Consider the following 17,448-nt stretch of genomic DNA (forward strand, 5'->3'; position numbering starts at 1 on the left):
TTATGCATAGGCGCAGTGCGCCATTATTCACTGATCCGCCCTGTGCTGCTCAAGTCATTACTAAAACAAATGCTTCATCTTCTGGTATAAACAACTCCTACTGAGAAACATGGTTCTAGCAGGACTAACCAACACCCAGACGAGTCTATTACAAGTATAGGGCCTAGAAGTAACTGGTTCTGGCTAAAGTGAATCATTTTCTCATATGGGCCTTCCAGCAATTCCAACTGTAGATAACTTACCCTTGCAGTGTTCAATACATCTTCATATACAGAATCTTTCTTAATAGAAGTTCCTACAAATTCAATATACAAATAAGTAAGATGTTGTCATGTGTCACTAAGGGTAAACTAACATTTCTGCACGTAATCATATTAGCATAACATAGACTTTCTCACTTACAACTATGTATTAAGGAATACCCAGACAGCTCGTGGTGACCCAGAACCACCTGGAAGGTGTAAAGGGCTTAAAAAAGACCGAAAAGCTCTCTATGAAAAAACATTGCTAAATGTAATTTTTGCCTTCTTAAAACAGAAGGTATTTGGAATAATTCAGCTGTAAGTGAGCAACTGTGGTTTCCCATGATGCATCACTCCTGGAGATGCAAATCATCTCTTTATGGCCCTGAAAGCCAGGCCGCACATAAGTAAAGGTGCATTTTTTTCAGTTTTACATCCATCACTATTTACAAGCCCATAATTTAACAGTGATATACCCTCTTTACATACAGATTAAAAAAGTCAGTCCCTAATGTATCTAGGTGTAATTTTACTATTTGGCCACAACTTGCCCTTGTGCATTATTTTCTATTAGCGTATTATAAGTACGCAAATAGGAAGTAATACGTTACTTTGGAAGTGATGCAGGCATCTCATTGATGCCGGCAATCACGGGGACCTGAGGGGAGATGAATGAATGGTAACGTGAGGGGTGATGGATCAATGATCATCACCGGGAGCGGGTGAACGTGAGGGAACGCAGCGGCACAATCGCTTCTACATTTGAGTATGATCACTGCGGCTTTAGCAGCAGCAGCCGTGGACATGAGACTCACCTCCGTGCGGCTGTAATGGTTAAACAAGATTTATAGTTGCAGTTGCCCCATTTGCTACAAGAGAGGTAACATTGAGACATTCTGATGTCAGATATCAGACTGAATGTTTAGATCTGTCCATGAAGATGGGCTCTCAAGATAAATAGGAACTCTGCCCTTAATATAAAACCCCCTCTAACAATTTCTGTGATTAGGTTATGATGATGTTTACATACCTGGAGTTTACTTATGCCGTCAAGAGTCAGAGCCCAAATTGAGCTAAAAACAGCCTAATTCATCCACCAGCAATAGCTGGCAGTCGAATTACAACTTACCGACGCAGTCTACAGCTGCCTGGAGGGGCAATAGTAATTAACCCCCGTCAAGACTTTTGCAGGAGCAGGGTGAGCCATTCTTAAACTTCACCCTGCGCAAAATTTCCCAGCACCTTAGTTACATGTACACTTAAATCATACACCTGGAACAAGGATGCAACCAATCTTGTCAGATTTGCCATCTGATCTGCATGCTTGTTCCGATCTATGGCTTAAAGTATTAGAGGCAGAGGATCAACAAGTCAGCCAGGCAATGTGCATTGTTTAAAAGGAAATAAACATGTCAGCCTCCATATTCCTCTCACCTCGGGTTCCATAAAAGATAACATTTAAGGTGGCCATACACTTATAGATTTGCAGCAGATTCAACCATCAGATAGATTTCTGTCAGATGCCTGTCCAGTCTAAACTGACAGGAATCTATCTGATGTGCGCCGCACACTAGGAACAGATTTCCATTAGATTTTAGAATGGAATCTATTGAAAATCGATCTAAATGCATTATTGGACCATTAGATCCAATGCAACTCTATGGGCCATCGATCTGCTGCCAGCAGCAGATCAACCTAGATTACTCCATCCGGTCAGACAGATCAAATTGATAGAAATTGGCCACAAATTGATCGATAGATTTGATAGAATCGATTTCCAATCGATCAATAGCTGAAATCGACCAGTGTATGGGCCCCTTTAGTGTTGGAGTTGGGATTTGATCCTTATTGCATCATTAGGATTAAAATAGTAATTTCCGTTGTCTTACCTTTCTTTTTATTACTGACACATATCTTGCATATCAAACATATATTACAGAGCAAGAGAACAGCCAGGACTGCAGCCAGGATCCCGAAAACAAGAACGGTAACTTTATCTACAATAAAGAAGAAAGTAAAAAGCCAGTATGTTATTTACTGTGTCATCTTATTTCAGTGCCTTGTATAGCAGTGTTCCAAAACTTTATTAGAGTATGCACCTCTCTGTTGACGTTTTACAACCTCAAGTCCAAAAAGTTGAGACAATTTGTAAAATGCAAATAAAATAGAATAGAGCTGATCCAATACCAGTGATGAGTGAAAATGCCGGGGTTTTTTTTGTTTGCATTAACCACTTAAGGACCAGGCCTGATTTGCCTGATCTGTGCAGCGTGAGCTCTCCAGCCCACAGCACAGATCAGGTTTGCAGTATGGCGATCAGACTTCCCCCCTTTTTCCCCACTAGGGGGATGTCCTGCTGGGGGGGATCTGATCGCCGGCCTGTGATTTGCGGGGGGGCTCCTCAAAGCCCCCCTCCGCAGCGATTTCCGCCCTCTCTGCCCATACCTGCTTCTCCCGCAGGCTATGGGCTGCCTATCCGTCCTGCACTGGATAGGCTTCAGCCTATCAGGCGGCAGCGATCCCCGGCCAATCAGAGGCCGGGGATCGCCGATTTCCTTTACGGCATTGCTGCGCAGCTGCGCCGTATGATGTAAACAGCGGGGATTTCTTCCCCGCGAGTTTACATTACGCGTGCGAGCCGCGATCGGCGGCTCGCAGTCTGTTCATGAAGACACCCTCCGTGAACTGACAAGGAAAGGCCGCTTGTAAGAGCGTCCGTTTCCATGTAATACCACTTACAACCTGCCGACGCCTATCTGTTCACAAAAATAATGTAAAATTTGACTTTCGAGCAAAAATGTAATCTATATATATAATAGAGTAAGTGCCTCAACCTTCGAGCAAGAAGAAGAAGTAGCGCCCCGCCCCCAGGGCCGGTCCAAGCAAGAAGAAGGGGCTGGTCCAAGCAAGAAGAAGAAGTAGCGTCATATCAAACCAAGGGCAAAGAGGGATAATTTGCAAATTCAGTAGCAGTGCATTGTGGGTAACAACAAATGTTCACATATAGCTGAATTATTGCAGATTTGCTTCTGTTTTAAGAAGGAAAATTACACCAAGCTTTGTTTTTTTTAGTAGGAGGGCTTTTTGGTCCCTTTTATCCCCCTATACATTCTTAGTAGTTTGGGTCACCCTGAGCTGCTTGGTTACTCTGTTGTACTGGTCCAAGCCCTATCTCATACAGCCTTATTAATCCCTGCTATGTACTGATAAGGTCCAAACGTCTGAAATAGGCTGTCACATGTGGGTTTGATATGACTGTGTAAAACTAAAAGGTAGCCTTAAGTGTGGCAAAAAAAAAAAATGACATTTACTCACCTGGGGCTTCCCTCAGCCCCATGCAGCCGATTGGTGCCTTCGTCGTGTCTCGGAGATCCTCCCGTCCTCGCCGGCGACCACTTCCGGTTTGGCCGACAGACATGGAACCGCGAGTGATTCTTCGCGTTCCCAGCCCAACATCGCCCCCTATGCTGCTATTGCGCCCAGGAGGCTGGGAACGCAAAGAATCACTCGCGTTCCCATGTCTGTCGGCCGGTGACGGCCAAACCAGAAGTGGTCGCCGGCGAGGACGGGAGGATCTCTGAGACACGAAGAGGGCACCAATCGGCTGCATGGGGCTGAGGGAAGCCCCAGGTGAGTAAATGTCTTTTTTTTCCACACTTAAGGTTACCTTTAAAGCTATAGGCTTGCTTAACTTACCAAGAGTGAAAAGGAATAATTTGCATATTTAGTAGCGGTGCATTGTGGGTAATCACAAATGTTCACTTATAGAAGAAGAAGTAGCGCCCCGCCCCCAGGGCCGGTCCAAGCAAGAAGAAGGGGCTGGTCCAAGCAAGAAGAAGAAGTAGCGTCATATCAAACCAAGGGCAAAGAGGGATAATTTGCAAATTCAGTAGCAGTGCATTGTGGGTAACAACAAATGTTCACATATAGCTGAATTAGTGCAGATTTTCTTCTGTTTTAAGAAGGAAAATTACACCAAGCTTTGATTTTTTTAGTAGAAGGTCTTTTTGGTCCCTTTTATCCACCTATACATTCCGAGTGGTTTGGGTCACCCTGAGCTGCTTTGTTACTCTGTTGTACTGGTCCAAGCCCTATCTCATACAGCCTTATCAATCCCTGCCATGTATTGATGAGGACCAAAAGTCTGAAACAGGCTGTCACATGTGGGTTTGATGTGGCTGTGTAAAATTTAAAGCTATATGCTTGTTATACACTAGCGGCTCTGGATGCTTGCTTGGCTTACCAAGGGGGAAAAGGGGTATTTTGCATATTTAGTAGCAGTGCATTGTGGGTAACCACAAATGTTCACTTATAGCTGAATTATTGCAGATTTCCTTCTGTTTTAAAAAGGCAAATTACACCAATACAGTGTGCGGGCGGCATTGCAGGAAGTGACGACAGTGGAATGCACGATGGAACACGGAAGAGGTGAGTCATCCCCGCCCGCTGCCTCTTACTAATAGTGGCGGCTGCTACTGTGCTTAAGCAGGAGGGGGAGCGCACATGGGGGACTGAGGGGGGGGGGTAGTTCCTGCTGAGCTTAAGCTGGAGGTAGAGCACACATGGGGGACCCAGTTGAGGGGGGTCCAACCCCCCTCCCCGCCGCTGTGCCCAATACCACCTTCCTGCCCTCTACCCTCTTATGCGGCGTATGCTACGCCGCGGGTCGGCTAGTTGAAAATAATTTTGTATGAAGTTTGTGATTTTTTTTTGCATTTTCATGAATTTTAGCTCCAAAGTAAATGTTTTTTGCACTTTTTGGGAATTCCCGTGGTAAAAATAAAGATTTTTTTGCAAATTTTTGCACTGAAAATTTTTTTTTCTTTGACCATATTGTGAAAATGCATTGTATTTTTGCACACATTTTCTCGAAATTGGAAATAGCATTTTCAATGCGAAAGTAACTTTGGCGAAAATTTGCAAGCAACACACTGTCCATACACTTTTTCTCCTAAGTTTTCTCCTAGGTGATATTTTCACATATTACCAATAAAATGCCCTTCAAGCCATTAACAAAACAAACAAAAAAAAACACACCTACTTTTTGGTACTTTTTTAAAGGACACCTGAAACGTAAATAAACCAATGAAATAAACAATTGCATCTATCTTCCTTCTCCTAAAAATGACTTTTTAACCACTTCACCACTGAGGGGTTTTACCCCTTGAGCACCAGAGCAATTTTCACGTTTCAGTGCTCCTTCCATTCATTCGTCTATAACTTTATCATTACTTATCACAATGAAATGAACTATATCTTGTTTTTTCCACTACCAATTAGGCTTTCTTTAGGTGGGACATTATTATTATGTCAATAATTATTTTATTCTAAATATGTTTTAATGGGAAAATAGGAAAAATGTGGGAAAAAATCTTTATTTTTCAGTTTACGGCCATTATAGTTTTTAAATAATGCATGCTACTGTAATTAAAAACCCATGAAATGTATTTGCCCATTTGTCCCGGTTATAAAACCGTTTAAATTATGTCCCTATCACAATGTTTGGCGCCAATATTTTATTTGGAAATAAAGGTGCATTTTTTTCAGTTTTGCGTCCATCCCTAATTACAAGCCCATAGTTTATAAAGTAACAGGGTTGTACCCTCCTGACATAAATATTTAAAAAGTTCAGTCCCTAAGGTAACTATTTATGTATTTTTTTTAATTGTAAATGTTTTAATTTTTTTTTAATTACAAAAAAAAAAAAAATGGGGAGTGTGGGAAGTAATGAGTTAATTTGTTGTGTATAAGTAATGTATTTGTATGTGAAAATACTTTAGGGTGTAGTTTTACTATTTGGCCACAAGATGGCCACAGTAACATTTTGTTTATGCGACCTGCAAGTGTCCGGAAGGACGCTTGCAGGAAGTACAAAGAGGCTGGGAACTTTTTTTTTTCTTCACAATGATCGCTGCTTCTCGTAGAAGCAGCGGATCATTGCGGGGCTTAGTTCAACGAACAGGAATGGATTTTCCCGATCATTGACCTCCGGGCGAGCGAGCGGCGGCATGCTTGTGAGCGGGAGTGCGCGCATAAGCGAGTGGGAGCGCGGGCAGCGGCGGGAGCGCGGGAAGTATGGATTTCTCCGTCCCTGGTGGTAAAAGGATGGAAAAAGGGATGGAGAAATCTGTAGGGGTGGGGGTAAAGTGGTTAAGAAATTCCACAGTTTTATTTACCGTAATGTTTAAATCTATTTTTTAAGTTTTAACTGTTTTATTGTTTATGCTCAATGACACATTCATTGAAGTATGCCAGAGCAAAAATATATGAACTATTGACCCTTTTTATCTCTTTCCTGATCTCAGAAGCCATTTTCTGCTATGAAAGTGTTTTATAGTTGGAATTTCTTAGCAGTGAAGGTCACACTGTAGTCACTTCCTGTCAGGACTGAGTCAGCCACTTACATACCTGATATTTAACTCTTTCAGGCAGAGAAAGAAAAAAATTAACACAGCCTAGTTATTTATGTGCTAGGCTCTGTACATACACATGTCTATCTCATCATGTCACAAGTCACTTCGGGTATCCTTTAACTTTTAGAGTGCTGAAAAGTTATTTTAAACAGAAGATTAAAAATTATCTCCTAGAGGAAAACTTAAGGGGCCCATACGCCTAACGATTTTCCCGCCGATATACAGCAGCTTCGATCACTGTGATCGAATCTGCTGTGAAATCGCAGCGCAAACGCTGAAAGAACGATCGATTTCCGTCCGAAATCAATCGTTCCCGTTGATTCCCATCAATCCGTCCGTGTGGAAGATTTTTATCGATCGCCAGTGGGTCGGGAGTGCGTCGATAGCGGCGTTCGAATGCCCGACAACCAACACAATACAGCGGCAATACATTACCTGTTCCGGCCGGCACGACTCCCCCGGTCTCCGCTGTCTTCTTCTCAGCTCCGGGCTCCAGCTTCACTGAACTTCCTGTCCCGGCAGGAAGTGTAAACAGTAGAGCGCGCTCTACTGTTTAAACTTCTCCTGGACAGGAAGTTCAGTGAAGCCAGCCGATCCGGAACCCAGCGCAGAGAAGAAGACAGCGGAGACCGGGGGAGTCGCGCCGACCGGAACAGGTAATGTATAGCTGGCAGGCAGGCGGCTGAAATCGATTCAAAATCTGTTTGCAGTAAAGGCAGCCAAACGATCCCTCTCTGATCAGATTCGATCAAAAAGGGATTTATCTGTTGGTCGATCTGATGGCAGATCGACCGGTGTATGGCCACCTTTAGGAGAAACAAGTGAATTGGATAAGGGCCAATGCGAGTTGCAAATGTAAAACCTGAAATAGAACTAAAGTCAGTTTATTTACATAATTTCCTATGAGAGCTTAGTTAATGATTTACACAAATCTGTAATGTTTACCTGTAAAAATGTACTTATGAAAATAAAATTGGCAGCTTTTGCCCCACCTCTTTCTTTCCTTAGCAATCAAGCAATCTGTTACATACTGTTAGGGCTCCTTCACATCTAGGGCGTTTTCTGCCTATTTTCAAGCGCCCTCAAAATGCTTGTGCAATGATTCCCTATGAGAGAGTTCACATCTGAGCAGTTGGTTTCCGATCCACTCAGCAAAGCGCTGCCTGTACCATTTTTGAGCGTTTTGCCTCACTGGAAGGTATAGGGAAATCGCAAAACGCTTGAAAAAGCACTTTGCATAGCAATTTCCCAGGCACTTTTAAGAATAAATACATTGTATTCATTCTTTTCCGGTTCAAAGAGTTCACTTCTTGACTGACGTCAGGAAGTGAAAAAACGCAATCGCTCTGCAAAAACGCTTTTAAAAGCTCTTTACAAAAACAGTACCCACCCGAGCGTCGGGAGGAGAAAAAAAATCCCCCACAAAATCGAAAATCGCTGGCGTCAGACATGAGGTAAATGAAACTATTTTGAGCAACTAGCATCCCCTTGTGGTAAGCTGTAAAATAACATACTAATTGAATTTTTTTTTTATTATATTAATTCATATGGGTTCGAAGACACATTAACTGAAAGTGGTACAGAGGCAAGATGGCACATGTTGAAACAGAGTTTTTTTTTTCTTTTTTGATGCAAGCATCAGAATTAAAATAAAATTAAAAGTTGGGGCAGGAACATATTTTCCAATTTGCTACATAGCCTCTTCTTTTAACAATACTCTGTAAACAGTAGGTAACTGTTGAGGGTGAGGGAGCGAAAAATAAATGTCACCCCTTTCTTGCCTAAAATGAAATTTCAGCTGCTCAACAGTTTTGGAATCTCTTTTGTTGTATTTTTTATACACATATTGCCTCAAATGATTTCAGTGGGTGACAGGTCTGTAATGCAAGCTGACCAGTGTAGCATCCTCACTCTTGTCTTGGTGCAGTAAGGAAGGCCCCCAAAATATATACATCACATTCAACTTTAAATGGTATCTGGAGCAAAACTACTGTAGGTGTTAAAATTACTTATTGTACTTCAATAGTAAGATATCTCTAGAGTGTCCAGAGGCTTCCCGGACCCTTCTGGTGTCCACTGTTGCAAAGCTGGGTCGAATATGCTCTTGTGGTCACACTCCCATCCACGTAAGAGTGCATTCATACTGGGCTTCCACAAGTACGGTTCCAGGCATAAAACAAAGGTGCTCTTGCACAGCTATTTCCTCCATGTATGAGCAGCTTCATTCTACTGGGCATGCCACATACATGGATTGTACAAATGTATTCACGCACAAATGGGAGCATGGCAAGAAAGAAGAAGATTTATGTTGTATGAAAGTGTCATGCCAATCAGTAGCCAATAGTACCCCCTTTCCCATGAGAAATCGTAACCATTTCTCCAGTAGATCATGAGGGAAGTTTGTATGGCTGATATTGTGGTGAAACCCCTCTCACTGTGTTATGACAGGAGGACCTGTATTTGCCGCAAACTGGCGTCATTCACTGGTTACTTCACCTGTTTTGTAAAATACATGCATAAACTTCAGGAGGAGGAGAAGAGAGAACACCAAGAGCCCAATATAGTGTAGTATGTACTGGTAATTTATAATTGGAAGAGTAATAATATTAATTTAATACTCACAAACCAGGGTTACCAATTAGGCAGCCACTGTCAAAGCAGGTGGGGAGATTGTCCTGACCCCCCTCAGGATTAAAAAGTCGCTCTTTGTAGTAGAAGAAGGAAGGGTACAACCCTCCACCAAGGGTGGACTTGATGTAGATAATAGGATTACAAAGGCGCCAACAGGATAAAATACACTAAAAGAACTTAAAAACCCATCTTGGTAATAGAGGAGGTAGTGGTGGACTTACCTCCTCCAAGCAAAACATACAACTGTGGCTTTTCAGTCAAAACAATTTTATTGGATACTCCAAATAAAGTGCAATGCGTTTCGCGGGGTACAAACCCGCTTCATCAGCCAACAACAGATAGGAGTAAACAGCATCTGCCAGTATCATCAATGCTGAGCGCCTCTGTCAGGAGGAGGTAAGTCCACCACTACCTCCTCTCTATTACCAAGATGGGTTTTTAAGTTCTGTTAGTGTTTTTTATCCTGTTGGCGCCTCTGTTATCCTAGTATCTTTAACTTCAGGTTCATTAAAACACACCTCCATCTACACTAATAAAAGAAATCCGAAAATCTAAAAATAATGCCCAAGGCAAAGCATTTTGTAAATACGGGGGGGGGGGGGTGGGGGGGTCAGGCACGTATAGGCAGCAGTCCTCATGCTCACTGCTCCCCCTCTTCTTCTCCACCCCCCCTCCATTGTCTCACAAAAGCTCTGTACCTCCTTCAGGGGCTGCCAGGCCACACACTGGTGCACAGGCGCTGGCCAGACAGTACGTGTCCTTGATCGTGATTTGTGCATTGAGTCGTGATGTACTTGCGCACTAGTGTGCAACGTTGCAGACCCAGAAGGAGGCACAGGGGCATTTGCAAGCCAGCGGGAGGGGACGGGGAAGAATAGGGGAGCAGTGGGTATGAGTGCTGCCTATACATGCCTGCTCCCTGTTTTTAGAATATACTTTGCTGCAATAATATATCTAGCCAGGGACAAGCACACACACACAAAAACAAACAAACAAAAAAAATTGCTGGAACTGGACTGCAATTACATTTACATGGCAGATGGCACAAATTAAAACTTTTTTTAAGAGGCTTTTTGAGATCAAAAGATAAGGCTTTTGTAGATTCAGAGTGACTCTCAAGTCTGGAACACACAGGAGTAGCAGTAGAGTATTGTCCTGACTCAAAACTTTTTGCCAATACACACAGGAGGGCTCCCAGGAGCAAATTGTTAACTTTACTGTCCCAGCAGACCCGGATCACACAGCTCTCATTGCTGTGAAATGACAGGAGAGCAGTGGCATAGCAATAGGGGTTGCAGAGGTTGCAACCGCATCGGGCCCTTGGGCCAGAGGGGCCCCAAGGGGCCCTCCCTCAACGGCAGTATTAGGTCTCTATTGGTCCTGTGCTCATAATACTCACTTCTATAGATAAAAACTTGCATCGGGGCCCACAGCTCCTTAGCTACACCACTGTAGGAGAGTTCAGGACAGACATCCTCAGAAGAGCTGAGTGGCAGGATAACAGGAAGGGGGGGAGAGAGACTTGTGTACAAGGTGGTGTGATAGCAAATAGCAGGCAGCAGCACAGAAGCTGGCAGAGGAACAGCTGTTCGATAATTACCTTGAACATGGCTGAGCTGTTCTCGTCTACGCTCGAATCTCCCGCTGTGCTCTGCTCGGTTGAGGTAGAGCCACATGAAGTGCACTGTGTTCTAGGCCGGCCAGAACTAAAAGCTAATTGTCGTCTAGGCCATACACTGTGCAGGGAGGCGGAAGGTTAAAAAAAATAGTCCCCCTTCACCTTCCTGCCTTGTTTGGCAGCATGAATTTAAAAAAAATGCAGCCAGGACCAGCGGGCCCCCTGTGGTTGTGGGCCCCATAGCATTTTCTCTCCCTGCTCTGGCGATTCCTATGCCACTGTCACTGCTTGAACCTGATGGGGCAAACTACCATCAACTGGTGAAGCTTGAGGCTGGTTTCAGACAGTGGACTGGCAGCAGCGGTGGGGGCTGCACTGCACCGCCAAAAACAGGCCTTCGAGGATTACCGTATTAGTATGCAGTAATCCCCTTCTGGCTTACATCCAAACAGGAAGTAACGCCTGCTTGCATCATTTTTTAAATTCCTGCATCACCATAGTCTTACACGACTTCTGGTCTGCTGCACGTCGCTGCAGGCTGTCGCAAAGGTTGCGTGGTAACGTGAGTATGTGCACGCGGTAGATCATCAACTTCCGGTGCACCGCATGCTGTATAAACGCATCCATAGGCTTTCATTAGCATAGTGGTGGTGCGGTGAATGTGGTGCGGTAAAATGAACCACTGCACCAGTGTGAAAGGCCCCTCAAGATAGCATTGGAGGGGTTCAGGGATTTAACAACCCACAAATCCTGCCCATCCAGTTCTCTATGGTATGGACAATTACCACCTAAGGATTGGGGAAGGGGTGACATCGGGGATCACAACAGGTCATTGTACCGCTGAATGATGTGAACATCATGGGCTTGATTCACAAAGCGGTGCAAACTGTTTAGCACGGGTGTGCTAAACAGTTAGCACGTGAAGTGCCATTCGCGGACTTTTGCTCGCGCAAAGTGCCGCGATTCGCGCGATCGCGGACTTTTGCGTGCGCAATTTGCCGCTTTGTGAATCAAGCCCCATGGGTCAGTAAATGGCCAACTCCCTGTCGAGCATTTGGGAGTTGATAAACCTACAAATCCCATGAATTTAGATTCACAAAGCTGTTCATCCCCATCCAACCACCATCCCTAATCAACATCTGCTGCACCTTCTTAGTTCCATGGCTTGCGGATTTACAGTGTAGAATCATACTTACTACCATTAATTTTCAGTAAGGCAGAGACCTGCGTTATTCCCGTTTCTAGATCCGCTTTCACTGTATAAAGTTCCGCATCTGTCTGTTGTAGATTAAAAATCATGATGGATCCATTACAGAAGATGAGGAAGCGAGTGTTGTTCAGAGTCTTTACATCGGGACAGTCATGAGGCGGATAGGAGAGAATCTGATAGTTTGGTTTTGTTGAGGGACCTCTGTACCAGGTGTAAGACAGAATGTTCCCAGTAATCCCAGTAACATTGAAGGTGACAGCTCCCTGGACCACTGGATATTCCGGGATCAGCTGGATACTCCCTCCATTGGCTGCAGCCAAGCAAGCACTAACCAGAACTGCAAGAGACAAGCTCATATAAGTAGCAAATAAAGTTCTGATACAGTTCGGTATAAGAAGAAATACAACGTTTCAAAAGCTTGCAATAAACCATGTACAGTTACTCATTAAAGGTAACACCAGAATCAAAGTTTTTTGGTTTGATGTCTGCATTAGTAGACAAAAGTGCTTTACCGAGGTGACACATAATGACATCTACAGGGTTGTGGTAGAGCTCTTATTTTCATATGTGCATCATTATTATTTAGTCTTTATATAGTGCTGACATCTTCGGAAAGTGCTGTACAGAGTATATTGTCTCGTCACTAACTGTTCCTCAGAGGGGCTCACAATCTAATTCCTACCATAGTCATGTGTCTATGTATGTATTGTGTAGTGTATGTATCGTAATTTAAGGCTAATTAAAGGTGGCCACACGCGATACAATAAAATGATCCGATTTTACGGCAATTCAATAAAAAAAGATCGGATTTCCCGAAAAATCTGAAGCTTTTTTTTTTTTTATTCGAGCAAGAAATCCTATCAGATTTCCCGTTTTTATTCAATAAAAGTTGATCAAGAATAGTGTATTTTTTGTTGATTCATTTTTATGAAAATTCAGGGGCGTAACTAGAAATCACTGGGCCCCCCTGTGAATCTTTGGATAGGGGGCCCCAGACTCCTCTCAAGCATCACTACAGTGCAAAGCACTTGGGGAAGGGTAGAACAGTGCTGTACACAAGACCCTGCTGAACACTGAATAAGGACTGTCTACAAATCTTTGTCTGCAAAACTTTGAGTGGCTGAGCATATGCAGTCATTAGAAAAATTGTGCAGAGAACAGAAAGCTTTTTCTCTCAGTGCCCTTAGTTGTCAGTCTCTCAGGAAAAGAAACTTCTCCCCCCACTGGGCCCCTTGTTGCTTTTGGGCCCCCCTGCGGCTGCATCCCTTGCAGGGTCTATTGTTACACCCCTGTGAAAATTGAATGGTGTGTGGTAGATTGTCAATTTATTAATAAGTATACACCAAGCAATTTTCTTGGAGTTTCCAATCATTTTTATAATTATTAAGGGAAAATTTAACATATGTGTGTGGTACATTGGTCAGATTTTCGAAATGTTTTGCTTGGAATACTTCATGAGATTTTTTGGCAGATAGATGGTTTGACAGATAATTTCCGACATGTCCGATCTGATTTTCGATAATTTTGTGTTCGATTTCTCATAGAAGTGAATGGAAATCGATCGGAAAAACAATCGGATAATTGATCGGACAGTAGATCTGCTGAAAAATCTCATCGTGTATCCCCAGCATTACAATCAGTCGGAACAATTGATCGCAATTTTTGAATTGAACAGATATTTAAAAACTTGTATGGTGTGGGACCACCTTAAAGGGGAACTTCAGCCTAAACAAACATACTGTCATCAAGTTACATTAGTTATGTTAATTAGAATAGATAGGTAATATAATCTCTTACCCACCCTGTTTTAAAAGAACAGGCAAATGTTTGTGATTCATGGGGGCTGCCATCTTTGTCATAGGGGCAGCCATCTTTTTGGTTGAAAGGAGGTGACAAGGAGCAGGAGACACAGTTCCAACTGTCCTGTGTCCTGATTACCCCTCCCAGCTGCACAGGCTAGGCTTCAAATGTCAAATTCAAAATGTAAAAAAAAAAAAATTGCACCAAAACAGCAGAACGAAAGCAACAACATCAGAAATCCCATCATGCTTTGCACAGCATCAGGGGAAAAAAGCCCGGGCATTTTTCTTCTGTGCAGCTAAAAATGAGGCTTGTATAAGAGAAACAAAGTTCTGATGCTGTGAAACTGTTAAAGAAACACCAGGCCTTTTCAGTGCTGCTGAGTCGATTTTTAGTCCGGAGGTTCACTTTAAGGGGGAAGCCAATGAACTTATCTATATGTTTTTGGGATGTGGGAGGAAATTGGGAGTGCATGGAGGAAACCCACACAGACATGGAAGAAGTCTTTGCCCTGGCTGGGATTCAGTGCTAACCACTACGCCATCATGCTGTACGTCTTTCTACATTATAGCGTGTAGCAGTGTTGGTGCCCTGCAGCTGACTTAGAAGTGGTTCAGACAAGGGGAATCCGACTGTTTAATTAACCGGCTTGGCATCACAGAAGCTAGAATCTGTGGCTCTCTAGTTCTGATGCGGTGTAGATTTTACACTGCGGCTTGCTGCGGCGCCCAAGGCGATGGCTGCTCTCCCCAGCTGCAGACTCAGCTGTCATATGACAGCCATGCTTTCTCCTCTTGGTAATGCTGGGTACACACAATGCTATTTTCTGTCCATTCAACAGGAGTCAACGAGATTAATTCCGTCATGTCCAATCTGCTCCCGTTTAATAATGGGGATCAATTTTCCAAAGTTATCATGAGAAAATCGATCAGGAGCAGTTTGGACATGTACACACGATGCAACTTTTTGTCAGATTACCCATTGATCAGATAGGAAATTGCATTGTGTGGGTACCCAGCATAAGGAGCCAGTTTCATTGGCTCCTTACCAGGTGACCACCGTGAGCCAATCACAGTGATCACTGAATGGGTGCATGAAAAAAAGGCTCTGGCCCTTTAAGCAGGAGGATTAGCCATACCATGCCAGGGAAAAAAAAACACATATATAAGTAGATAAATACTTGATCAACTTACATAACAGATGTATTGTACTGTCCACATTTTGATTTCATTGAATTTTATATAGTAAATGATAGTAAATGAAGAGAATTCTGTTCCTGGTGGGGGCCATGACTTTTGCCCACAGTTTAGGCTAAATCCTGATGTCATTTCTGCCCTTTACTTTTTTTTTCTTTTCTCCTCCAATCGCTGAGTGACCTCAGCCTTGCTTGTAAACACAAGTGAGTAGGGAATGGTGTTTCAGATAAGCAGCCTGGCAGGGAAATAAATGGAAGAGGAGGAATATATTATAGATCAAAAAGAACCCCCAGCATGCAACTGTTTGGCACTGACTACTAAAGGGCCAGTACTCCTAAGGTATGTGATAACTCCAAATCATAACAGCAGAAAAAGTTTTGAAAGTTTTGAATGCAGGATTAGCATCTTTATCACTTAATACTCTCAGACCAGTTGCTGTTGAAATTTTTATGGAGACACTCCCCCTTTAAGGGGCCAGAGCCTTGTGGTCCGTAATGAGTGAATTTAACTGAAAAGTGCTGGTGCGAGTACTTAAAGATACTATTTACATAAACATCACAACCCCATATCTACATGTTTCACCTAAGACATGCTTAGTCAGGAGATAACTATCATTGTGCTATCTGCATATAACAGTACCCCCCTCCCCCCACCTTGCCGTCCACCACCACTAAACAATATTACCACAAAACAAAAAAATGTGCGCATCATAGCCCAAATCAGAGCTGTAGATCGCACCTTTGGCTGCTGAAAAGGAGCCATGTATGCATATGACTGGCTTTGTCATTCTACACATTCTGCCATGCCTCATCACTAATGAGATCACATATGCCCCCCTATACTGGTATTCCACATTCATGCATGTTAATATCTCGGCAAAAGCCTTACCTGTAACACAAAGGCTTTTCATTGCAGTCTGGCTTCTGTTGTAACTCCAAGGAGGAACTAACCTAATAGCTATATATACAGCTGGTACACTTGCATCACATATGCCGCAAGGAACGCTCCGTACTTCCTATTAGCCAATCCGTGTCTGAGCTTTGGACCTTAAAGTGGAGCTGAACTCTTGCACAGATTAGAAGGAAAACATAGAGAAATGCACTATGTATTTAGAGAATTTAGCCTATTTAATTCCCCCTGATTTGTGTCTAATCACATCTGTTATTTGATCTCTCCCCCAGAGCAGGAACAAAGGTCCACCAGCACCCAAGGCTTAGACACCAGAGTGCGCCCCTCCATCCCTCCCCCCCCAGTCGTCACACACTGATTGCTATTAGACTAAGAGGGCCACAGGGCCCACAACCTCCCCAACACCTTAATATCTAGTTATCTGGCTTGCAGTCACTGCTATGTATCCCCTTTTCTTATTTCTTTCTGCTTCATACACAATTACGCCCTGAGGCTGGAGCCTCTCCAGCCTATGCCTCGGCCCGGCCCTGCCTTTGTCACATGACTGCCTATGGCAGATAAGCAAGATAAGCCAATTTGAAAGAACAGGCTGTAAACAATATGTCTGCTTCCATGAATCAGGAAGTAAAAAAGTGCAGATTTATTTTAGGATTTGTATTATGCTGTTATGTATCTTTTAGAGCAGAGAGGACATCCTGAGTTCAGGTCTGCTTTAAGTATCAAAGAAGAAGTGAAGTGCTCCATGTTATATGTTCTGCTTACACATGACTACAAGCATCTGGCCTCAAGTAAGAAATGTGACATGGAATAAAAGGTCCTTAAAGAGAGTCTAAAGCCTAAAAAAAATAGCTCTTTTTACAAGGCAGTCCTCTTCAGCAATAAGCCCATAGCTGAAACGCCACATCCCCGTGGCACAACAAAGTTTTATCCCCCCAAAATCCCAGGGCAAAATTCCAGGACTTTCCAGGTCGTGGATTTTGCTGCCCGGGGGAGGCAGAGCTTTGCTCTGTAGCTCTGCATCCAGTCACGTCAATCCCCGCGGATCTCCGCCTCTCCCAGCCCCTCTCAGTGAGAGAAGACTGAGAGGGGTGAGAGGAGGCGGAGATCCGCAGAGATTGACGCTAGCAGAGGCAGAGCTACTGCACAAAGCTCTGCCTCTACCCGAAAGGAGCCCCGAATTTGGCCCCGGGAATTTCAGGGTGATTAAGGCCTTGTTCTGCTATGGGAATGCGGCGTTTGAGCTATGGGCTTATTGCTGAAGAGGACTGCCCTGTAAAAAGAGCTACTTTTTTTAGGCTTCAGACTCTCTTTAATGCCAGTCAGGGGGGCCTCCAGCCATGTTGTCACTCCAGGCACCCCCCCCCCCCCCCCGATCTGAAACTATGATAGCCCATGGAGCACTGCAGGAAGCAGTCCTTTATACTGAGGT

General features: G+C 43.6%; 1 protein-coding gene across 2 annotated transcripts in view; it reads right to left on the bottom strand.

Annotated features, from left to right (window-relative positions):
* LOC137522891 (uncharacterized) overlaps window positions 1–17,448 on the bottom strand; it is a 29,963-nt gene that overhangs the window by 6,057 nt on the left and 6,458 nt on the right. The window contains exons 1-4 of one of the 2 annotated variants that reach the window (XM_068243026.1): window positions 15,999–16,037; window positions 12,101–12,451; window positions 2,132–2,239; window positions 243–295 (exon numbers count right to left, since the gene is read on the bottom strand). In XM_068243026.1, coding sequence (XP_068099127.1) covers window positions 243–295; window positions 2,132–2,239; window positions 12,101–12,451; window positions 15,999–16,020 — 534 coding nt within the window. In that variant the 5' untranslated portion in view covers window positions 16,021–16,037. Of the gene's footprint in view, window positions 1–242; window positions 296–2,131; window positions 2,240–12,100; window positions 12,452–15,998; window positions 16,038–17,448 lie in introns of those variants that run through there. The other variant, XM_068243027.1, reaches the window with a different exon arrangement.

The sequence above is a fragment of the Hyperolius riggenbachi genome, chromosome 6 (genome assembly GCF_040937935.1).
Source record: "Hyperolius riggenbachi isolate aHypRig1 chromosome 6, aHypRig1.pri, whole genome shotgun sequence".
In the NCBI taxonomy this organism is placed as follows: Eukaryota; Metazoa; Chordata; class Amphibia; order Anura; family Hyperoliidae; genus Hyperolius; species Hyperolius riggenbachi.